Source organism: Rhinopithecus roxellana, chromosome 6, assembly GCF_007565055.1.
Source record: "Rhinopithecus roxellana isolate Shanxi Qingling chromosome 6, ASM756505v1, whole genome shotgun sequence".
In the NCBI taxonomy this organism is placed as follows: Eukaryota; Metazoa; Chordata; class Mammalia; order Primates; family Cercopithecidae; genus Rhinopithecus; species Rhinopithecus roxellana.
The window spans coordinates 91,554,498-91,580,420 of record NC_044554.1 but is presented as its reverse complement, the minus strand read 5'-3'; the positions used below and the strand labels follow the sequence as shown (position 1 = coordinate 91,580,420).

Below are 25,923 nucleotides of genomic sequence, written 5' to 3'. Positions count from 1 at the left end.
CCTCACTTTCCTGCTTCTGCTTGGGAACACAGCCTGGCAGACCAGAGCATGTCAGCACTAGGAGCATGTAGAGATTCACCTTGGGGATTGCTCCTCAGTCATTTCACTTTGTATGTCAGGTGAAGAAATTCTTTATCACTTCATCTTTACATATCAGGTGTTCACAAGAATTAATTTTCTTTGCTTACAGTTATTCTCAGGGAGTTAAAGTTGGCACAAATTTAAAACGCCCAAGGCAAAAGATAGTGATGCTTTTATACCTTGTAAAATATCCAGCCAAGACTGAAAATGAAGTCAAAAACTGGTGTCAACTGAAACCAAAGTCAGCATCGGATGTGTGTTGACAATCGCACCTGCTCAGGGTCCATTAGGTGTTGCGGTTACAATGATGCTCATCCTTCCACTTCCACCTTGAAAGTAAATTTCACAAAAAGGAAGGTGAGGTCACTTACTGCTGTGATTATTGAGCCACTGGCCATCAAGCACACACTTCCCTGCCTTTTTCTTGGGACACAGCAGGATGTCATTGCTGGAAACATCATCTTCTCCTCTCTCTGGCCTCATACGTGTTCCCCATCATTTTGACTCTTGAGGAGAGAACAAAGAAATTCTTTAATGGTGCATCGTTATACCTTAGGTTTTCATAAGGATTTCTCTTCTCTGCTTACAGCTTGTTTTGAATAGAATAAATTGGAGCAACCTGAAATATTAATTTCCAGAGAAAAATATTACAAAGCCAAATACTATCTGGGGTGGCATCTAGTCGCTTATACTGGCTGAAGCATAACTTAATGCATTTTCCTCAACACATGACCTGATCAATTCACTTAGGGGCTGTAGCTGAAAATGATGTTCCTAGATCTGTTTTGTCCTATAAGATAAAATCTCAGGAAAAGGAAATGGGGATAGTTATGTGCTTGCTGGAATCACAGATGAGAGATGTCTGGACACCCACACAGAATCCCTCTTTAGGTCTGCGTGTACCGGCCCCCTTCCAACAGGAGCACAGGCTCAGCATGTTGTGAGGGTTGGACTGCACCTCCCAGGACTTCCCCCTCAACCTCTGGAAACTTGATTATGTTCACACACTAGGACATACAGAAATCAGTGTACTCTGTGCTCACAGTCCAGGAATTACCTGTAAGTTTATATGATCCAGACTCAAAGAGGGAATCCCTGAGTGGCAGGAAACACGCTGGGTATCTTATACATCTTATATAACCATTGCAATACTTTTGCAACGTCATCTTCATTTTTTCCACTTTAATATGAAATAATTTGAAAGATAAAATACCTTCTTAAATCCCAAATGCCCACGTTTCCTCAGCAGTGTCCTGTGACCTGAAGAAGTTAGCATTCGTTTGCTCCACTCATGCTGGGAGTGAATGTGGAATGAAGCTCCTGCCCTCTCCTCAGGCTCATTCCACTCTGAGGGATCCTGCTACAGCCCAGCTGGCACACTTCCTTTGCACAGGTCTCAGACCCTCCTAAGGAAGGGAGGGGGCATTAGATGATCCACTGACAAGGCAGATACCCACCAGGATGGATCCTCTTCCCGGCTTCTGCCTGTGATCACAACAGCCATTTATTCAGGGTACTCTGCTCCCTCTTGGGCACTGCTCTAAATCCTTTACGTGTAACTCGTCTCATCCTTGGGATATCTTTTCACATTGGTCTGTTGCGATTCTCGTCTTACAGGGGAGGAAACAGAGGCAGAGCGATGTGATTTACTTTGTGGTCACAGAGTTCCTAACTGGGGTGGGGAGGGGCTGGGGTTCTGGCTTCAGTGTCTGTCCTAGTAACCATGCTGTGTCCTGACTCTGAGAGAGGAGGTAAAAATGGCATTTAATATGTGGTCTCTACAGCTAGAAAGCAAACTGATAGGAGATTAAACTAGACATTTTAGTGAAATTATAAAGGCTGAGTGCAGACTAGTGGGAGAGTGTGAGCTCTTGGGGGCCACAAATTTAAGGAATTTCCCACCATCTTTTATATTTTTTCTACAGGAATCCTACCAGGCTCTTGCAGGGAAGAGCATGGAGAATCCACAGAAAGCTCCCCTTTGGGTACTGGCTGTAGGAGGGGAACAGTAGCCACTGCTGAAATTCACCCAGGCCTACCCCACCTCCTCTCCACTGTAGAAGAAGGACTTAGTCTGCAAGAGAAGGTTTCCATGGAATTTCATTTTAGGGAAGGGAGGGAAAAGGAGGCCACCACCGACTGTGCCCAATACTTCATCCCTATCTCCACAGAGCAACAAGTTTTAATCTGCAGAAGGGTGGGTATGAAAAGCATAGCCCAAGGACACTGGTGGTTGCCTCCTATGACTGGAAATGTGCCACCTCTGGAATAGGAGCAGCAATGGTTGCGAAGGTACATTCTCAAGTACCGGTTTGACCCTGCCTGTTTAAGACAGAAGCTGAATGAAAATAGAGAATGTCTCCTTTCCTCACCTCTCACCACCATATTATCTTGAGTAAAAGCAACAGTAGAATGCAGTGAAGAGAGCTTCAAAAGACAAGACTGTCCCTGAGGAGCAGAACAAAGGGAAGGCTCAAAGCCAAGAACAAGGGATGATTAGAGAAATCTAAAGTCTCTGATGTCCTGCGAAGAACAAACTCCAGTCCAGATAGCTTAGCAGAAACAATACATTTCTAACCCAGTCTTGCTCCTAATTAGATTAACACAAACTCCCACACTAAAAGTCTGGCAGAAAGAAAGATGTAGGCATTTTTCTTTTCTTTTCTCTTTTTTTTTTTTTTTTTTTTTTTTTTGAGACAGAGTCTTGTTCTGTCTCCCAGGCTAGAGTGCAGTGGCTGATCTTGGCTCACTGCAACGTCCACCTCCCAGGTTCAAGCGATTCTCCTGCCTCAGCCTCCTGAGTAGCTGGGACTACAGGCATGTGTCACCACGCCTGGCTAATTTTTATATTTTTAGTAGAGACGGGGTTTCACCATGTTGGCCAGGAATGTCTCGATCTCTTGACCTCATGATCTGCCCACGCTGGCCTCCCAAAGTGCTGGGATTACAGGTGTGAGCCAGCATGCCTGTCCAATGTAGGCATTTTGAAGCATCAAATATAATTATCTCATTATCTACTGTGTTATACAACACTGTCCCCTTTCATTAAATAAATCTAAGTACCTTACCCCAAAACAAGAAGGAACACAGTCTGAAGACACAAAGCAATCATATGCATGAGACTCTGATATGACTCAGATGTTTGAGCTGTCAGGCAGGGAATTGAGAATAACTGCTGAGTATGTTAAAGGCTCTAATGGAAAAGGTAGATAACATGCAAGATCAGACAGAGAATTTCAGCAAAGAGACAGTAATCATATTTTAAAAATCTAATGAAAATGCAAGAGATAAAAAAAAAAACAAAAGACAAAACCCACAGTAACAGAAATCAAGAATGCCTTTGAAGGGCTCACCAGTAGACCCTATGGAGATAAGGAAAGACTTGGTTAACATAAAAATAGGCCACTAGATGTGACCCAAACTGCAGTGGAAGGAGATGAGAAAGAAAGAACAGGAGAGAAAGCATATCTTCATGGAAGGACAGAACTGTGGACAATATCATATTTTCAAACATGTTTGTAATTAGAATCCAAGAAACAAAAGAGACAGAGGAGCAGAAGAACTATTTGGAAAACTAATGGCTGAGAGTACTCCAAATGTAGTGATAGACACCAAACCACAGAACGAAAAAGCTAAGAAAACACCAACCAGGATAAATATTAAAAACAAAACAAAATACCTAGACATATTAGATTTAAACTGTTGAAAGCCAAAAACAAAGAGAAACTCTTGAAGGTAGCTAGAGGAAAAAAAGCAGATTTTCCATCTGAAACTATGCAAGCAAGAAGACACTGGAGTGAAATCTTCAAAGTGTTGAATAAAAACACTGTCACTTGGCATAAAGACAGCTTCAGACAAAACAAAAACTGAGAGAATTCATTGCCAGCAGATGCACTTCACAAGAAATGTTAGAAGAAGTCATTCAGGCAAAAAAAATGATATGGCTCAAAAACTTGAATTCACACAAAGAAATGATAAGCACTGGAAATAGAATAATTGAAGGTAAAACATTGTTCTTTAAATATTATTTTTTAATTGCTCTAAAACAGGAGTTGGCAAACTATTTTTGTAAAGGGCCCAATAGCAAATATATTCTATGTTGGGGGACAACATTGTCTCTGTCCTAACTACTCAAATGGGCTATTGCAACACAAAAGTCCTTGCTACTCTTAGGTCTGGAGGGACATGGAGCTGTTATAACAACTGGGAGGGCATCTTTATTGAAAAGGACACAGTCAACCATTCTTAGTTTGAGTTCCCCTGGGAAGTGAGCCTCAGGCTTTAAGGACAACTAGTTTGTTTGGGAGATACAGGAAGACTAGTAGGAGAGTTAGGAAGTGATGTTAAGAAAAGGAAGGCAGAGAATTAAGTTACTTTCATTAACTAGATACTAAATGAGTAACAGGAACCTCATAGAAGTTCAAAACCTAAGTGATCAATTAAATCATAATTTCTTGTTCTTCTGTTCCCGTAATTTGTGGGACTGGCCATGTAAAATAAATAAAATCTGCAGACCCCTATGTGATCTGATGGTCAGTATGGTGGTGAACCAGGGAATCTTCCTAAGTGTCAGAACACGATAAGAATGTAACCACAGAACAGAAAAATATTCCTGGTGTTATCTTAAGTTATAAAGACAGAGCTTAAAATTGAGCACACATGTTATATCTATGTGAAGCAAATGAAAAAGATGAGCAGATATTAGCCTGTAAGGGAATACACCAAACTGTTAATAGTAGTTGCCTCTGGTTGGTGGGGATAAAAAGTGACTATTTTCTCCTCTAGGTTTCTTTATGACCCCTACTGAATCTATACTTGTTTTATAATAGGAAATAACAATGGCCCTTGTTTTTAAAATGCATAAAAATGTTTTGTTTTAAAAGTATACTTCAAGGACACAACCTCTGTAAGTTTCCCATTTAATGGTACCATTCAAAAGAAAGAGAATCTGAAATAAGTTTGCTCTGGCTTGGCTGTCTACAGGAGAAAGCTGGGTCATACATAAGTTAGCTCTTGCCTTAGCCTAGATCCACAGCTAAGTGGATCTAGGTGTTGATGTGCAGTGAGAGCAACTGTGTTAGAACACTTGCCCCCGAGGCACCTCAAAGGCAGACTTTAGGGTTTCTCTTTTTGTCTCTCCCTCTCTGTTTTAGACCAATAAAAAATGTTTATATTTCAGCAAGAAAATGGCTCTTGACACAAACATCTTCAGATAGTAAAAATCACACAGCAATGAGAAATCCATTGATACACTGAGTTAGAAAACCAGTTTCACAGGATGTTTGAGTAAAATAGCATGGGTCCCTTCCCCTGCAGTCTGCGGGTCTTAGCTGTGTGTTCAGAGCGCACTTCCTCCTGCCATCTCAGATCTCAGATTTTCTCTGTGATTAGAATACCCCATATTCAGCCACCTCTCTGGACAAGAGCTTGCAGAATGCTGCTCCTGCTAGCAGGTATCCTGGTGGCCTCCCTGTGGACGTGTGAGTTGCTTTACCCAAGGGACATCTCGCTCATTGGAAGGGAGGCACAGAAAGTGTGAACATTTATTTATTTATTTTTAATGTTTACTTTTATTTTAAGTTTGGGGGTACATGTGCAGGTGTGTTATATAGGTTGAACTGTGTCATGGGGTTTTTTTGTACAGATTATTTCATCACCCAGATACTAAACCTGGTACCCATTCATTATTTTTCCTGATCCTCTCCCTCTTCCCATCCTCCACCCTCTGATAGGCCCCAGTATGTGCTGTTCCCCTCTATGTGCCCATGTGTTCCCATCATTTAGTTCCCATTTATAAGTGAGAACATGTGGTATTTGGTTTCCTGCTCCTGTGTTAGTTTGCTAAGGATAATGGCCTCCAGTTCCATCCATGTCCCTGTACAGGACATGATTTTGTTCTTTTAATGGCTCTATAGTATTCCATGGTATCCCTATCAATCCCTTTACTGGGTATATACCCAAAGGAATAGAAATCATTCTGTTTTAAAGACACATTGCATATGTATGTTTACTGCAGCACTGTTCACAACAGCAAAGACATGAATCAACCTAAAGTGTGGACACTTAAATCACACTATTTTCAGGTGGAACAAAGCCACATGGTAATTCAAGCTAAGCTGACAAATTCCACCATTACCTTGAGTTCTTCAGGAAGAAAATGTGAACTTCACACCCAAGCTTTCCCTTAATAGAAAACAAACATACTATCTTAGTCAACATCAACATTTCATATTGAAAAATTTCAAAATTTTTGGTTTTCCTTTCAGATACAAGCGGAGACAATCTCATAACACAACTTGTAACATCCGTCACCAAGAAAAAAGGAAATACAGCATTTCTTGTATGCCAGATAAAATCCAGTACCTTCCAGAAGAATGTATGTATACACTGGTACCACCAGAAGCCAGACCAACCCCTAAAGCGAATTCTGTATATCTCCTCAAATGAAAATGTAGTCCATGAACAAGGTGTTAGTGAGGAAAGATATGAAGCAAGGAAATGGCAAAGTGACTTGTCCTCCAGCCTGAGAATACACCGAGTTGCCGAGGAGGACGCAGGGATATATTACTGTGCCTGCTGGGACACACTCTATCAAAATTATCCACTGTAACTGAACAAAAACACCTCCCACGCCTGCTGCACCTGTGCAAACACACACCTCCTCTTTTCTGCCTCCTAGAGGCACCTGGTTGCTGACCACAGAGCACTTTTCTCTGGTGCATGTGTCCTGAGCAAAGTCTGAGCAGGAGCCCAAGGACCCAACCTCTGATGCTCCTTTCAATGAGAAATTTTATCATCCAACCTCACACCTCGGGAGCCTGGGCTGACTTTTGGGCTGGTTTATTGACTTTGAATGAATGAAAGAGTGCTGGAAAATACAAGGCCTTTTGAGTGACATAGACATGGATTTCAAATTCCTGCTGGGCCACTTACTGACAGTGTGATCTAGGAAAGTTCTTAATGCCTTTTCATTCTGTTTATTCAGCTTCAGGTGGGGCTAACGTTAGTCACCTCATAGAGTTGCTGAGGTCTAAATGAGCCTCCATATACGAAAGCTTCTGACATAGCGCTCAACAAATCACTTCCTTTGTGTCCTTCCCCTTATGACTAAATCACTGAGCTATCTCAGCTAAAATAGTGATGTGTAGAAACTTAAAAACAGGCCAGGCATGGTGGCTTGCACCTGTAATCCCAGGTGTGAGTATTGGAGGTCAGGGTGGAAGGATTGCTTAAGGCCAGAGTTTGAGACCAGTTCGGGCAACATAGTGAGACCCTGTCTCTAAAAAACATACAAAAATTAGCTGGATGTGGAAGTAGTCACTTGTAGCCCTAGCTATTTGGAAGGCTAAGGTGGGAGGGTCACTTGAGCCCAAGAATTCGAGGCTGCAGTGTGCTCTGATGGTGCCGCTGCATTCCAGCCTGGGTGACAGAGCTAGACCCTGTCTCAAATAAATAAATAAATAAATAAATAAATAAATAAATAAATAAATAAATATAAAATCTTATATTGTTCCCCAAACAACAGTAAATTATAACTTTAATTCTCAAAAACTAAAAATTATGCATGGGAAAAGAGTGGAGGGTAATAAACCAAAAATATTTTTTTCCTCCAAAATTTTGCTTCAGTCACAATAGAGTATAACAGCACAATGTCTAAAGCAATAACCACATGAATTGTTAATATTTATCACACTGTGAAGTCTGGGGACATTTCCAATCTATAAAATGTACATAGTACTGCAAGAGGTTGTGAAATTATAATATCATTTGTTACCATACACAGTGATTATACTTTTCCTCCGATACTCATGATACTGCATAGCTACCCACAACTCTGACAAAATATGACCAAAATGGGAGTGGAGAAAGAGGTCAAAGATAGACCTATTTAAAGTAACACTTAAAAAAACAATAGGAGGGAATTACTCCAAAGGGGAAGTTAACACTGACTTATTATAACAGAAGTGTTTTCAAGAGATCTTCTTGGATTTGATAGTTTCTTTACACCAGAACATGACAAATACCACTTCAACAGAGATCTCCCTGTGAAGGACTTTCATTGGTTTTAAAACAAACCTTTCCCTCCCTGTCACAGAGCAACAGCTGCCACTACATCTTCAGTCCTAATCTGTGCTCCCTTGTAGCGTCTACTCTGACTAGCCACTGGCAATGTCAACCTCATGGGTTTTTCTTGTGTCTTTGGCTTGGGTTTGTAGGTTGACTTTACTCCTTTCTTGTCTTTTCATAATTTTTGTGTCCACAGTTAACTATTTTCAGTGCCTCTCATTTCTCTTCCTTGTTTTTCAGATGGAGACACCAAAATGAGAATATCTCAGGATCAACTCTCCTCCACACGCAGACAAGACAGAACAGTGCACATAAGGTGCAAGCTGTCTGGGGTTCTTCTCGAGAAGACCATTGTGCACTGGTATCAACAAAAAGAAGGGAAGCCCCTGAGACGAATCCTTTATGGCTCAGCCAAAAATTACAAGCAAGACAGGCCCAATCCCCGCTTGGAGGCAGATGATAAACACAATGGTATCTTTTACCTGATCATTAATAATGTTGCCAAGTTGGATGAAGCCACTTACTACTGTGCCTGCTGGGATCTCACAATGTCACAGAGTCAGAAGGGACCTGAAAGAAAACCTTCCTATGACCACCCTCTGACTGCTTTCATACTCCTGCAACCACAACAGACTCCTAAATGCTCTTGTTCATTGGTTCATAGGCTGTTTGAACAGGGAGGGCTCTTGGAACATATTTAGCCCAATGTCCCCACTTCAAATGAGGAAACTTGGGGCACAGAGACAGCAAGTGACTTGTCTCAAGCTAGTTAACCACAGAGGTAGGGCCACACTCTTGCATTTCAGATTCTCAGTCCAGTGCCTCTTCCTGCCTCTCTTGTGGTCTGCGTTGAACTTCTTTCAGCAGAATCACATTTCTTTCAAAAGGGAACTGCGACAACTTCCCTATGCATCGTCTTCCTCAGTGGTACCCTTAGGCCCCAATGAAGTCTGATATCGGCCAAACATGTAACTACCACACTGCTGAGAAGGGGACAAAGGTCAGCAGGGATGGACTCCCCGCTCCATCTACCCATGTTGTCTTCCCATAGCTATTTACTGCCCTTTGTTTCTATAGCTTCCTATCTGTTCTGAAATCCCTACTAATCAGAGCAGTTTCCCTGGTATGCCCATCACACATATGGGCAAGTGGGAAGTAGAGATTAGCTTTTCTTCTGACTACATTAGTAAATTCTTATAATAGAAGTGCCTGCTGAACCACGGCTGGAATTTCCTACTCTTCACTCTGAAACCTGGAACCAATCCTAATTGGCTGGCCACACACTTGTTTCAAATTGGGTAGCCCTGGCTTGCTTTCTGCTCTCTTAGAGTGACCTAGGACTTGTTCATGTCCAAGGCCTTACCAGCCACACCTAGAAAATAGCAAGAACAATAGTAGTAACCATATCTATACCATTACATTATAGCTCAGTACCGCTCTTTTTGAATGTCTGACAAGTAGCCAAAAAATTACTGATTCCAATTCCACTCCCTTCCCCCAATCTCCAAGCATGTATTATTTTCCTCACCAGACTTTCCTATTGCAGTAAATGGCAACAGTGTATTGTATCATCTGATGCAATGGCAAGGGTTTTTTCTCAAGCAGATAGTGTTTTGTTGACTTCCATGTGTTTTTGTTTCTCCTGGTAATGAGAGAAAAGTGAAGAGACCCAACTATTATTGAGTTTCCTGTGATATGAGATCTGAAGGGAGGTTATAGGAGCTCTGGAAACTGTGGTTTCACCTGCCAGAGAGACACCCACAAACCAGGCCCAACCCTGTGTGGCCCAATCTGAGATTGGAGTAGGCTGTCTGAACAGAGCCCCCGACCAAAATACTACGAACCCAATGTAGAGAACACCTAGTCTTCTAACTTACTGAAGGTTTAGAAACTCTTTGTGGTCCCCTTGACATGTGCAGGGCAATAGGCCAGCCATGACAGCAATGATTGTCATTCTGAAGTGCATGGCTCACATGGCCTCATGGATGTTATAATCGCCCGGTGTCACTGAAAGACAAATACAAAGAAAGTCAATTGTGAGATATAATTTGATATTCAGATTCAACTAGTCCCACTCCTCACAGATTATTTTGCTAGGTGCTGGCACTGCCTACTCATTGCTTTTTAGAATATGCAAATCAGCCATTTCATCTGCTTTTTATTTCATTTGATACGTTCTGTGCTTCCTAGAAAGCAATACCCAGCATCCTTTCTATGGCCATTTGAGATACAGATTCTCTGTATTATACAGACCTAGACTATACCTGGGAACTGCGCTCCTTACACATATCTTTCCAACTGTGAAATAATTAATGATCAGGGTTTGGGATCTGGAAAATTTGCACTGAAATCCTGGCTCAGTTTGAACTCCCTAATTCTGTTTCCTCACATGACTTTTAATAGTAATAACCATTTATAGGGTAAAGCAGAAAGAGAAATGCATAATTGGTGCCTGACTCACGGTAGACACTATATTTATGAGTTTCCTTCTCTTTCACTATCAAAAAGCACAGGGCCATGGATTGTCATCCTGGAGCAGGGGAAAGGGAAGCGAAAAAGAGATTTGGGGCTTAGAGTAGAACATTAATTTCCCAAGACATTCTTCCAGACACGAGTCTTTTTATGCAAACATTTCTTGTTTGTCAAAAAGAAACAAGTGTTTCACCAGGCATGTTTGCCTGTGGGAGCAGTATCAGTTGAAAAGTGTCTATAATATGCATAGTGGCATGTTAAATACCCCAAGTGCAAAAGAAACCCTAAAAGACTAAATCATCAGGTTAAGAATGAAGGCAGGTGGCACAATTGCTAAAAGGGAGACTGATTGGAAGTGCAGTGACCTGGCCTCTCCCAAACACTGCCCCGGTGTTTTCAGAAGCAAGTGATGATCCACTAGACTATATCGTAACATATCTGATATCATCTAAGTGATGACATATGTGAAATCAAATTATGCTAATTTATGAAAGTTAGTGGTCCACAGATGGTCAGTATGTGATTTTTTTATCTCTTGTACATGTCAGATAATGTGTTTATTTCGCTTCAGATAGTGGTCTCTCTTGGAAGTGTCTTAACTTACTTCTGTACCTGATTTAATTGAGATCCATTAAAATTTCTAAAAGACAAACCAATGTGAAAAATAGTGCAAATTATTATTTTGGTTCATGTTGGCCACCAAACCCTGAAATGAAATGTGAGATATATCTTCATATCTTTTGATGGCCAAACAAATTTGGTCAAAGCTGTTCTCTATGAAAGTTATTATCATCAAACTTGAAAAGTGATGCAAAACTTCAAGCAATGCAGTGCCAACTTGTGCTTTACCTCACTTGACTTACTTGTTATTTATGTATTTGTTCATTCATAACCCATCTTCTTGGAAGCAGGATTTAAGTTGCCTCAGTTTGTTAACTCAAGACATGACAAATGTGGCGGGGGGGATGTGTGTGTTCCAAAATATAGGGTTAGAGGCAAAATTGTTCATCTTTATACACATTCATTCAGGTTTCATTTTATGCCTTTAGTAGAACTGAACATTATGGTCTTCACATAGTTTTTGTTTTTTTGTAAACTTAATAAAAAATGTTATAATTCATTACTTACATTTTTACATTTTATTATTTAAATCTTTCATGGCTGTTGAAATGTAGACAGCTTCTAAGACTTCTGATAATTCCCCACATGGTCTTGGAATAAGGAAAAGCAGAGGACAAAAAGGGACTGAGTGGACATCATCCCATCTATGACAGGTGCAAGGGTAACTGACAGTCCGAAGTAGCAATAACTTATAATTTTCAGATAAAAAGACACAGAAATAAGATGCTTCCATTCTACCTTACGAAGTGAAGTCTCTCTGTCTGAATTATTGCATAAATGATAAGAGGAAATCAATCAGTTTTTAGCACCTCCTGTGTCCCCGGCTCTATTATAAATATCTCACAAACGTCCTGGGAAATAGGTCTAATCCTCTCCATTTAAAAGGTGAGGAAACCAAGGCTCTGAGATGTGTCTGTGCCCAAGGACACAACACCAGGAGTGGAAGAACTGGAATCTGAACCTGGGTTTTCCAATTTTAAAGTGTCTTTTTCTTCATTCCCAACTTCCTGAGATAATAATCTATTTCATAAGAATCTTTTAAAAATTCGAGTAAACTTGTTAATGTTTGTTGCTCCAGCCACTCTGTACATCTCCACCATCTCTGCAACAACACATAAGCCTCTTATTGGCTTATGGCGACCAACTATAAAACCATCTGCTTCACACAAATTGCTATCCCGGGCAGCACCCCTTCCTTTCTGCTCACGCATATATCTTCCTAAAGTGCAAATGTGATCATGTCACTTTCTTCTCTAAATTTTTTACAAAGTCCTCATTGTCTATTCTTCTTTCAAAAATGTTTATTTGAAAATACTATAAAATAGATAATTGTCCACATTCTTACTTCTTAAAAATTAATGTGTTAAGTTTCTCCTACCCCATTTCCATCCCATACCCCTTTACTCAATGGATGCAATTATTCTCCTACATGTTCCTTCTGGCCACGTGTAGCTTTGTAATTTTAGTTTTAATCTATTTGGATCCTTTGTTATCTGGGATGAGGTAAGGTGATATTTTTATTTTCTCAGGTAATTATTTTCCTAATGCCCGTTTCCAAACAACCCATCCTTTCCTTTCAATTTAAAAATGCTGCAGCTTGTTTTAAATAGGTACACACATTTGACAAATTTTCTAGAGAATTTATTTTATTTGTCTATTTCATTATTCTTATATCATTATCATATTATCTCAGTAGCTTTATAAAAATTAAGATCTGCAATGCCAAATATCTATTCACTGTACCATTTTTCAGAAAATTATTTTTCCATCATCTCATATTTATTCATTCCTATAGACTTTAAAATCAACTTATCTAGTCCAACATTAAACCTCACACCCTAGAACAACAACAACATGTTGTAATAATTCTGACTGGAATTGCTGGAAATTTATAGATGAATTTAGGGTGTATTGGCCTCATTATGATAGAAGCTTTTTATTCAACAGTGTATGTTTCTCCATGTATTTAGGTTTTATCTTATGTCCTTAGGGAAACTAAATACTGTGGTCTTCATATCGTTCTTGTATTTTTTTTTGGTAAATTTAATAAAAGATTTTATAATTCATTACTTTTTCACATTTTATTACTTAAATCCTCCATGCCTCTTGAATATTGACAGCTGCTAAGACTCCTGATGCTTCCCCTCATGGTCCTGGAATAAGGAAGGCCAGAGGACCACAGAGACTGGGTGGCCATCATTCCGTCTATCACAGGTGTAAAAGGTCATCGACAGCGCCACGTAATAATTTTGAATTTTCTATTAGAAAGAAACCCTTTCCAAACATAATTTTCACCCAGCCCCATTGTCCTCCCCATTGGCTTGGGGGCTGTGAGCTGCGATGTATGGACAGGTGACCTCTGTGACCTCATTTATACCTTCCTGAATGAGGACTCAGGGGACTCAGGCTGGAGCAGGGTGGAGCTGGAGGGGACATGGAGGTCGTCAGACCTGTCCTCCTCAGTCCTTGCAACTGAACACTTCATCTGTACTCAGGAGATCACACAGCAGACTCTGGCTTAACATGGCAGATTTTTCAACATATCAGATAGCTCGATTGTTATTTTTTTTTTTTTGGTCATGCGTCAGTATAATTAATCTATTATTTCATGGGAGACATAATTCCACAAATTTCTTCTGTTATTCCGGGAGAAATAAGAAGTCATTGCAGAACACATTTTTTCTTTTGACATTGCTTTGGTAAAGCATCGTGTTGCCAAATGATAAAAGCAGCTTTTTGAAAGTGGAGACCTTGGTTCAAATTTCTCAAGTATATCTGCACTGACACATTTGCATTTTCAGTTACTGAAGAGTTTCCTCCTTTCAGAATTATCTTCCCAAATTGCCCTGGTGTTTGTGGAAACAGAAGGGCTTTTCCTTTGATGTAATCTCAAAGCAGTTTCAACACAATTGAACACCTGGAAATTAAAAAAAAAAAAAATACCGTTCTCTGAATACTTTTCCTGGTAATTTAGAAAAGCAGTGGGTTGATCCATTGAGCCTGCTGTTTTCTCTTCCTGCTTTTTTTTTTTTCCATTTCCCTTTTCTGTTGGTGCTTTTCAAGAATTACTGCCTTAGAAGAAAACAGGCAATTTATGAGGAAAAAGTACAAACTATCACATGTCACAAAACCTATATTCAAGGACTTCCAAAAAAGCCAGAAGATCAAATTACTAGTTCAAAGTTGTTGGATTGCTAGTCATGTCATGAGGATCAGAAGGCTGAGATTTTTGTAGAAGCTTAGACCAGTGTGATAGCACTTGGTGGATCAAGAAATTTGCAAAAGGGACTAGGCTCATAGTAACTTCACCTGGTAAGTAACTTTTTTTTTCTGTTGTTATCCCAGTAATGAAAAACGGATAGATACATTTTAGAAAAAAATGATCAACCTTATCTGAATCTGTCACATCCCTGGCCTCAGCATACGAACAGCAATTTTTCAGGTTAGCTGAATATGGAAACAAAACGATTTTGTACATGATATCTTCCCTTCCCTGTCTGTAAGTGGATTAACATTCTACTTTTAGAATACACACAGACTAACACACACACACTTAACACACACACACACACACACGGTAGACTCTGGAGAGAAATTAAAATGTTTTGAAGACCATGTCTGTAAACCATTGCTGCCAGTCCTTGGTCTAAGATAATTTTTTGTAGGTCTTTTAAGCGAGAGACATAAAAATGGAATTTTATTAATTACTTCTTCTCTGTATTTTGAGATACAACATAGTTCTTCCTTCCTCTGCTAGCCTGCCAAATCCATGTTATTGATTTTGATCTCATCCTGAGAAACAGTACAGAAAAAATTACTTAGTATAGTAAATTACTATAGAACGTCGATAAATCCCACTTATTAGTGCTCTAGTTTCTTTGAGGGAGGCTGAAGTCAGTCAAAATTTATGCTACTGGGACTCTTATTATATCACCTGGAAATGGCCCAGTTTAATAGAATTTGTAAGTTCAACCAGCCATGACAGCGTCAAGGTCAATGAAAAGAGTCTTCCTGATTTTACATCTTCATTTCTTCATTTATCCTCTCAGCAAATAGTTACTGAAAACAGTTTTTGTTCTGAATGCTGGAGATAAAAGGGCAAAGAAGCACAGTCTCAACACTCAAAAGCTGCCAGTCTGGCAGACAAGTATTCTAGATTCTGGCTTAGTTGGGCCCTGCCCATGTTCTTTGACCTGTGGCTGCCGGAGAAGCAGAAGGTCTTGGGTTCATGAGCTCGTTTTCTTTCTTAATTTATGTAGCAGTTATTGCTTATAAGATCTATGTATTGTGTTTGGTGGGAGGATTTGATAAAATGACCCGAAATTATCCCTTTAAGGAGAAAATTAACATTAGTAAAGGTTACTGAGAGCCAGACACCATGCTAAATAGTTTCAGTGCTTTATCTCCTTCCTCATCAGACCTATGCAGGAGGTCCTCTTAGTCCCATTTCTCAGATGAGGAAACTGAGGCCTAGAGAAGAGCAGTTACTTTCTTAAAGTCACATGATTAGTCACTGTGGCAACAACTGGGATCTAGCTAAGTCCATCTGTTTCCAAGTGCCTGGTCTGGACCCTTATGTGATATTTAGCATTATTAAGTCATAGTTTTATACTTTGAATATTTCTTCTTCTGTAGCTTGACCCTATGAATGAACTTTTTAGTTGACTATTTTTCTAGTACCAACTTCCAATTTGTATTACTATTTGTGTATTAACATAATTCTTCTACTTCTAATTATGGCACTGAAATGACCTCTCTCTCCTCCAAAATGTCATATGGAATATGCATGCATTAAACATTCAAAATATAATTTTTAGGGTATTTCTATAGAATGAGTCGTTTTGACATCATTCCACTCAGTTACCTTTCTGTATTGGCATCAAATTTGCTAGATATGTTGAAACTGATAAAGGAGCTATTGCAGCTATGCTGTATTGCAGTGCTAAGTTGCGTAACTCAGAGATGCCTCGGATTCTCTGTGTAGTAGTACACGATTTAATTCAATGAACCTGTAAGGGTATTTTCAAGTCAAAAGGAGCAGTCCTTCAGCAATGAATCATCATCAAGAATTCATATTTTGTAACAACTTATCTGGTATTCTATCAATGAGAACTGAATTCTAAAAAGAAGTTACTCTATTTATTTTTATTTTTATTTTTTTGAGATGGAGTCTCGCTCTGTCACCCAGCTGGAGTGTAGTGGCACCATCTCTGCTCACTGCAGCCTCTGCTTCCCAGGTTCAAGAGATTCTTCTGCTTCCGCCTCCTGAGTAGCTAGGATTACAGGCACCTGCCACCAAGCCCAACTAATTTTTTTTTTTTTTTTTTTTTTTTGTATTTTTAGTAGAGATGGGGTTTCACCAAGTTGGCCAGGCTGGTTTTGAACTTCTGAGCACAAGTGATCCACCTGCCTCAGCCTCCCAAAGTGCTAGGATTATGGGCGTGAGCAACCGTGCCTGGCCAAAAGGAAGTTACTTTAGAATCAATCTAGATACCCATCCCTCCATATATATGAATCACAAAATATCTATAAATCATATTGAATATCTATTTACTGAATGTCAAACATAAGAATCCTATTATTGTCTGTCTTTGAAAATTAAGGAAATATTAACTCTAAATTACACTTAAGACAAATTGTATACATGAAAACTCTTTAGGGAATATTTAGAAGATTCAGGTAAAATCATGAGAAAAGTTAAAATCAGACTCTCTAACATATGTGATACAAGGAGAGAATGTACATAACCTAAAGTGCCCAGGGCAGGGTGAGGTCAGTTCTTAAATTCCTGATTGCATTCAGAACTATTATGATTTTGTTTGACCTTTGTCTTGACTTAATGTCAGCCAACTTTTATGTCTTTATGTAAATATTGAAAAAAATGCTGGCACAATTTTAAGACAAACACAAAGGGAAATTCTTGTAAAGGCTTCTCAGGTGGTGGGCAACAGTTTGGCAAAAAAATCAAGCTATTTGGTCCCGGAACAAAGCTCATCATTACAGGTAAGTTTTCTTTAAATTTTGCAATGTAGAGAAGGGATGCGAGGCAGGCATGCAGGAGCTGGCTCAGAATTCTAGGATTCCCTCCTGGTTTGGTCACTAATCATGGTGAAATCTCCAGAGAGGTCAGGTGACTTGGTTCATGCCTTAGGAGTCAGAACTTTTTCTGCCCTAGCATGGGAGACATTACTAAGGAGCTTAGACCAACTGCAAATCTCTAAAGGGTGGAGGCCTTATGTTCCACTGGTATCTCTCTGTTGAAAGTTTTCTGAACAAGTTTAGTTTAGAGATTTTATTTCTTCAATTCTAAAAATAGCCAATGGAAAAAAGTAAACAAAGTAAAAAAAAAAATTCAGCTACGCTCCTCATTTGGTCACCAGAAGGCGAAATATTTGATAATTTGACCAAAGAATGATTACTGTCAAATGTCAAAATATTTCATGGTGTGACCATATTTAAAAGTGACATAAACTGCATTTGTTATTTAAATTGGTCCAATGAGCTTGTTTATTATTTGTTAGCTTAAGCTTAAAGATGTAATTTTGCCTGCATGAGAGAAAACATCTCATAAAGATACTCTTGGTCTGTTAGATCCACTGAAATGAAAGTTTTCAGAGAATTTTCACAAAGTTGATAAAGCATTGAAAAAAATGAAAGCAGTTTTATATTTTTATTTCTTTAGTGGTTGAGATCGTATGATAAAATTAACTTTTAAGTTAAAAAGTGACCTTCCGATTCTCTTTCATCCAGTTGACTTAATGTGAATGGTAGCAATCAAAGTCATAATTTGTAATTTTCTGAGAAGTGATTTTTCAGGAAAGTGTGCTGCAGGAAAGTGTATGGACTTTGTTTCTCGATGACTCCTGGGGCTGCCACTTTCTATGTAACTGCCCTTTAGGAAGTGTATTTTGATTCACCAAGTATTCAAATTATAAAAATGCTGATTCATTAGAGAAAAATTGGAAAACGCAAAAATAAACAAAAAATTCTAATTTGATATTGACCCTCATCACATTGTCTGTTAACTTTTATTTAAACATTTTTTCTATGCTTTTTGTTTGTTTGCTTTACAAAATTGGAATCATACTAGACACGCAATAATAGATTTGGCTTTTTCACTTCACACTACTTCATAAACATTCTTTTCAAATGTCCTTAATATTTTGCAATAACAGAGCGAAGTTGAAAGTTCGATTTCAAGTTGATATGTACAATAAAAGTAATGGAGATTATTTATCTTGAGGGAATGTTGTATATATTACATGAAATTAAATATGGAAATTACCCACCAGAATGTGTGGCACTTGGTAGGTGATAGAAATATTAATTCCTCTTCCAGAATTCAAGTTACTACCCATGAGAGATCTTTATACACTCAGGAGTATAGATAAATGTATCAACCCCCATCTATTCAACAGCTCACTTCAGAACAAATATCACTATTTGTAAAATGCTTTCTATGCCTAAAAAACTAATTGTACCTGCTTCTAAAAGTAACTAGAATGTTTTATGTATTATCTCATATATGATCTGCTGGAATACAAGGTGATTTTTCATTTTCCAGAGAAAATTTATACAAGTTTAAGAAAATACGTTTTTTCCTCCCCCAACTTGAATATGTAAATTTATAGGGATACAGGTAAAATAGTCAAATGTCTACTTATAACGTTAATTTCTTAACTGAATCATACCTACAAAGTTAAAGATTACGTCAATACCAATGTCAGTTGAGAAATATTGGCTTTGTTGCCCTTGTATTTCATGAAATATTTTGTTCTGATGCTTCACATGCATCTAAAGCAACTACCTTAGAGCAACTTTCTAAGGCTTCTCAGTTCTCAGTGTCCATTTTGGATTCCTCATATGATGGTGTCCCTGAATATTTTATTCTGAGAAACAATTATCCACTCACGAAATAAAAGGAAATTATTTTTTCCGATGTATTCTGTTATTCTACATTTGTATGAAGTAAGTAAAAACTACAGGGACCTTCGCCCCAGGTAATAATGACCAAATTCATGATACATTTCTTTGCTTTTTCTGTCCTTTTACCAGTGCTATCGCCCCAAACTAGCATTTACTGAGTTCATTTCATGTTGCTATCTCATCCAATTAGTCCTTCTGGATCAAAGCAGAGTATTTGAAGAAGGTTTTTTAATATGAGAGGTTACACAAAGACTGTACCATCCACAAGGCACACCCGCCCCCATGTTGTGAGAGAAAATTTTGGGAAAGAAAGCCTCATTTTATGTTCTGGCACTTTCTTTCTGTCTATATAAATTTAGTATGTAGGTGTCCCTATCACAGAGCTAGGATTTGCAAACGTGTTCTCCATTCCTAGTGTCTTGTTTGAACTTGACCATTAAATAAATACAGATGATCAAAAGCTCCAAGGAAAGGAGAAGGAAAAAGGCCTGTAATTACCTGGAAAGGAGCACAGGTTAAAATTTTGTCCCCAAATGTAGGAGAAAAAGGTAGAGGAATACATACAATTCTGATAAGTGTATTACTGGATAAGATTAACACAAGAGTATTTTTGAAAATAATCAATAAAAATGTTTAATAAGAGTTTTGGAAATGTTGACATTTTGTTTCTAAATTCAAGAGATGGTGAATAATCTGGAAGTACAGCTGTAAATACTGCTCCACCCCAGAACTTGGAGGGTGCAGATGTGAAATTGAGATGTTACATAAAGTTAGATATTAACTAAGAGGACGGCTCATGGTATACACATTGAAGTTACATGGTCAACTTGATAGACAGTACATACACGTGGAAGTAGATTCTCATTAAAACAAGTGACCGTGTATTGTTAAAAAGTGAACAAAATGGCTAGGCATGGTGGCTCATACCTATAATCCCCGCACTTTGGGAGGCTGAGGCAGGCAGATGACTTGAGTGTAGGAGTTTGACACCAGCCTGGTCAACAAGGTGAAATTTGTCTTTACAAAATACAAATATTAGCCAGACATAGTGGTGCATGCCTGTAGTCCCAGCTACTTGGGAGGCTGAGGTGGGAGGACCACTTGAGCCTGGGAAGTTGAGGCTGCAGTGAGACGTGATTGTGCTGCTGCATTCCAGCATGGGCGACAGAAAAAGCCCAGTCTCAAAAAAAAAAAAAAAAAAAAAAAAACAAAACCAAAAAACCAAAAAAAAAAACAACAACAAAAAAACGGACATTTATTCATATGGGAAATAAGATAAATAGTAAGATTTTAAAAATGTGACATTTATTCATATGGGAAATAAGATAAATAATCAGATAAATACGGTGCATCGCAGAATCAGTGAAATGAAGAATGGGAGGACACAAAATTGTGGAACATGAGAATGTGTGTTATTTGGCCAAAGAACATAAGTTACAAAGGATGGGAAACGGAAGTGGGAAAAGGACCAAAGAGTCTCATCTGTAGAGAGATCATTGAAGTTTCCTGACCTTATTCCCCTTTCCCCTGCCATCCACCTTGAAAACATGCTTCACTATGATGAAACAAAAGAGATAAAAAATAAAATAAATACGTTCATGAACACTGGAAGCCTTGGTAGGAGGCAGTTAAAAATCACACTCCCTCACAGCACATGCAGAATAAACAAAGGCCAGGTTTTCATCCAGCATCTCACACTTGAGAGCTGTGACTTTTGGCAAGTTATTTAATTTCTTGATCCTCTTTTCAACGTCTGTAAAATAAGCACAGTAATAAGTACTGTGCAGCCTATCCTGGATGAAAGGCCCTGGTGGACACTAGCTCAGTGGCACTGTCTCTTTTTATTGTTATGTACTAGGCCATTCCAAACCGTGCAATGTGTGTGTTTCTCTCATGATTCTTTTAAATTCATATTCCATTTCTCCCCATAGATAAACATCTTGATGCAGATGTTTCCCCCAAGCCCACTATTTTTCTTCCTTCCATTGCTGAAACAAACCTCCACAAGGCTGGAACATACCTTTGTCTTCTTGAGAAATTTTTCCCGGATGTTATTGAGATACATTGGCAAGAAAAGAAGAGCAACACGATTCTGGGATCCCAGGAGGGGAACACCGTGAAGACTAACGACACATACATGAAATTTAGCTGGTTAACGGTGCCAGAAAACTCACTGGATAAAGAGCACAGATGTATCGTCAGACATGAGAATAATAAAAATGGAGTTGATCAAGAAATTATCTTTCCTCCAATAAAGACAGGTATGTGTTTACACATATCATCTCTCAGAACACGTCTTTGAAAGGGAATCCTGCAATTTTTCCTTTCAGTATTAATGAAAAACAAGCATAAATCTTTCTTAATTGGTGTTACATTTAATGGTAGCATAAATGCCCTGCTACTTTTCTATAGAATTAAAATGGTATGGGTTTTGGAGAAAACAAAATTGAAAAGGTTACTAAAGGTTTCTCAGCCTCAGTTCCATTATCCAAAATAAGAAATTCACATGCTGGTTTTTAGGGTTGTTAGATGGATTAAAGGAAACAATATACATGGAAGCATCTAGCAACGAAGCAAGTGGTAAATGCTCAAAAAGAGTTCTCCCCTCTCTGATGACTTTACTTAATCTGGAAATAAGAACAAATATACGCCTTTCAGGAATGTTCTATTGAAGCAGGCAGAGTCACTCACCTCAATCTTGCTACCCACAAAGTTTAACCTAAAAACGATGGGGTCATTGTTGACAAAATGATGTTTATCTAAAAACGGTTCCAATTTTCTATTTCCTTTGCCGAGACACAAAGGGGAGGCAAATGTGCAAAGCCTGAGGGTAGTCTTACCACTTGTGCTTACATGATCTGATTTTTCCAGTGATTAGGGCAAAATAAAATGTATAGTAAGTTCTAGGATAGTGAATATTATACAGGCAACAAGTTACAGTTTTATAATGTGTTTTCCTTTACACTAAATTCTAAAAGTAAAATGTCTTTCTACCTGCTTTTTTTTTTTTTTTTTTTTTTTGAGACAGAGTTTCGCTCCTGTTGCCCAGGCAGGAGTGCTGTGGCACCATCTCGGCTCACCGCAACTTCCACCTCCCAGATTCAAGCGATTCTCTTACCTCAGCCTCCTGACTGGCTGGGATTACAGGCGTCTGCCACCACACCTGGTTAATTTTGGTATTTTTAGTAGAGATGGTGTTTCACCATGTTGGCCAGGCTGGTCTCGAACTCCTGACTTCAAGTGATCCATCTGCCTTGGCCTGCCAAGTGCTGGGATTATAGGCGTCAGTCACTGTGCCCAGCCTAAGAGTAAAATGTCTTTCATGCACTTCTCAAGGCAACTACGTTAAGGAGAACACGTCTCTTAATGTCATTCTACAGTAGATTTCTAATGCTCTTTCTTGGAATTTTGTTTTTCTGAGAAAAGCTAAAAATATAACATGGAAGTGATCATATTATATAATCAATGAAGTGTTTTTAAAGGAGATAAAACTAATCTGGTCCACATTTGCAACCAACCTTGATTGAGAGAGAGAGAGAACTCAGGATACTCTTACAGATTTTATTACGGGGAATAGTTACTTTATTCTTTTTATCTCAATCAATGCATGGAAATAAGTGATGGTCACTTTCATTTATCTTTTAATAAATAAAATTAACCTAAGGAAAAGAAAAAAACATCGAAAACCCATTAAAGTCAGCCCTTAAAGATATTTGGGCATGCAGACATGATAACTAACATTTGCATTCATGAGATTTACCCAAAACCTATGCCTCAAGTCCATTTTTGAGAATACATGAAATAAAGATCTCAGTGAGTACATAAAACTGCACACCAGAATCATATACGTATAGATAAGAACACATCTACTAGAAAAATAATAAACCCAAACACCTATGAGAATCTGTTTTCTTCTGCTTTAAAATATGTTGTCTTTGTTTGTATGTTTGTGTCTTCCTGGGGACATGCATGGTTTGGAAAGGAATGACTGCTTTTTTCTGCTTAGGTGAGAAATTTTTCTAAGTCAGATTCCTTCAACATGTAAGATTCTGTTGTGGATTCTAGGACTGAAAGAATTCTTGGCCCGGTGTGGTGTCTTATCCCTGTAATCCCAGCACTTTGTGAGGACAAGGCAGGAAGATTGCTTGAGCCCAGGAGTTCAGAACCAGCCTGGGCAACATGGCAAAACCCTGTCTCTACAAAACATTACAAACATTAGCTCGGCGTGCTGACATGTGCCTGTACTCCCAGCTACTCAGGAGGCTGAGATGGGAGGATCTCCTGAACATGGGCAGTTTGAGGCTTCAGTGAGCTGTGATGACACCGCACTATACTCCACTCCAGCCTGGGCAACAGTGAGACACTGCCCCCCGCCCAAAAAAAAACCCAAATTAATCTTTTTGCTGATCTCATGTCAGCAGTGTGTGTTAAAGGCTGTAAAGTAGCCACTTGTTCTGTCATTTTTCCACTGAAAAAGTATTTATCAAAAACATACTTTGTGGCAGACACTGTGCTAGGAGCTATGAATACAGAAGGGAAACCAAATGATCTTGGATGCTACACTCTAGTTGGGATAAAAAAGAAAAAAAAATGTATTCTTCATGAACTTCAACATATTGATGTGCAAAAACATAATATATGAATTAGATCTACCTAATCACATAGAATTAGACCAATTATTTCTGGAATTGTGGGCTCATATTTTTAATAACTGTCCTCCTGCCTCTCTGTTGACAGGTTTTATCAATATTCATGTAATTACACACACACACACACACACACACACACACACAAACATACACACACACCTTGACAAATAATGGGCATGAATAATTGACTAGTACTTGCTCTCATTCTTCTAGATGTCATCACAATGGATCCCAAAGACAATTGTTCAAAAGATGCAAATGGTAAGTTTTTGTGTTTTTTACTTCCTCTTGATCATTTTAACTTTTGAACTTCTCTGGCTTGAAAAATCAGGGAATGGATTTTGTTAGGTTGGATGCTGCAGAAGGGATCTTGTGATATTTTAAATGAGTCCCTCATTTTCTAGGAGTTGTATTAACAAAGCAAACTACCGCTTTGGGGTATGAGATGTCTGTAAATTAGAGGGTAAAGTGATATGCTTTTAGCTATTTCAAAAATCGTTTTATTCATCCATGTGTGTTTTTTTCTTTTCTTTTCTTTTCTTTTTTTTTTTTTTTTTTGAGACAGAGTCTTGCTCTGTCACCCAGGCTGTAGTACAGTCACGATCTCAACTCACCACAATCTCTGTCTCCTAGCTTCAAGTGATTCTCCTGCCTCAGCTTCTCAAGTTGCTGGGACTACAGGCGCATGCCAGCATGCCTGGCTAATTTTTGTATTTTTAGTAGAGTCGGGGTTTCACCATGTTGGCCAGGCTGGCCTCAAATTCCTGACCTCATGATCTGCCCCCTCGCCCTCCCAAAGTGTTGGGATTACAGGTGTGGGTCACTGTGCCCGGCCTCATGTCTTTTGTTTTAATGACTGGGGAAATCATGATACCATGTTTCTTCTTGAGTTGTTTTGCTTTAGTCTTTGGTCTTTGCTAGTAGCTAATAACACAAACTAGTGTTTATCAAGTGCTTTTTACACAGAAGGGCTTGGGCTGTGTTCTGCATTTTCTTGTTATCTCTTAATACCCCTATAAAATGGTACATTATTTTTTTCTCCCAATTTACAGTCCCTTTAAAGCAAATAGTTATAAAAATCCCTGTACATGTCACACAGCTAGGTCTGGGATTTCAAATCAGGCCATCAAACAAAGAGTTTATGTACTTAGTAAGTTTTCTATTATTTTTCTGCAATAGAGTCAGATAGCAAGAAATTACAAAGCTAGGAACCCAAAGCAAAAAGGACATAATGTGGGGATGGGTGGGTGCATGGGCTTTGCAGAGTGGACTTTCACTCCAGCTCTTTTAATGATTAGGTGTAAGTGACCTACATTTTCTGAGTCACATTTTTTTTAATCACCCAACCACGAATAATTATACCAGATTCACAGTTATTGAAGAGATAAGAGCCTGAATGTGAGATGTCTGGCATAGGGTATATCATTTAGCAGACGCAGAATGAGTACTTGTTTCTGGCCTTTTCTCTCTACATATGCACAAAGAACGTGACTAGAAGCATTGGCTCTAGCCCTGCTGAACTTTCTTCCATTTCCAGTACCAAGGGGCTCTGACTTAAGCTGCCACACCAGTCAAGGAGGGGCAGTAACACCTCACTTGACGAAGGGCGGGAGTTATGAACACATCACTTTTCCACACCGAGTACTGATGTTTCTGGAGTTCTGACATCATGAAGACAAAACATGTAAAATGGAAATTTCTGCAGGCAGAGACTCAGCCTTGTAGCTCATTGAGTAGCCACTGGTGGTCCACCCCCACTGTCTTTACTTATTCCTTGACAGCATATATATCTTGCAAAACCCCAAATAATGTTAAATGCAATCACCCCATAATAGCATAGCCATAATCAGAGACATTTAGGAAAGACAGCTGAGTGTGCCACAACTACCTAACACATCAGCGAATCTGGATTAACCACTTCCTTTGCTTTCCTACAATGCAACCTTACTTTTTAATAGCTTGGAATGTTCTACGTGAATTTAGCAGGGGTTGTTAATCAACTTGAAAGCTGAACTCTGACTTATCTGACTCTTGGTGGTGGTGGTAGCAGTAGATGTTTACTTTTAGGTTTTGGTGGTGGTAGAATATCACTTCAATGTAAATCGTC

At 38.9% G+C, this 25,923-nt stretch overlaps 1 long non-coding RNA gene and 2 gene segments (V, D, J or C); 2 read left to right on the top strand and 1 right to left on the bottom strand.

The window, feature by feature from the left end:
* LOC104662900 overlaps positions 1-25,923 on the top strand; it is a 117,678-nt gene that overhangs the window by 39,474 nt on the left and 52,281 nt on the right. Inside the window, 1 exon segment of the C gene segment in view lies at positions 3,647-3,655. Coding sequence covers positions 3,647-3,655 — 9 coding nt within the window.
* Positions 1-25,923, top strand: part of LOC104662902 — a 66,537-nt gene that overhangs the window by 39,947 nt on the left and 667 nt on the right. The window contains 3 exon segments of the C gene segment in view: positions 14,493-14,553; positions 21,099-21,428; positions 24,030-24,077. Of these exon segments, the coding sequence occupies positions 14,493-14,553; positions 21,099-21,428; positions 24,030-24,077 (439 nt within the window).
* LOC115898349 lies at positions 263-8,857 on the bottom strand. The gene is made up of 3 exons (XR_004058072.1): positions 8,631-8,857; positions 1,295-1,487; positions 263-587 (listed from the first exon to the last, which is right to left on the bottom strand). It is a non-coding gene; the product is annotated as an uncharacterized LOC115898349 (long non-coding RNA).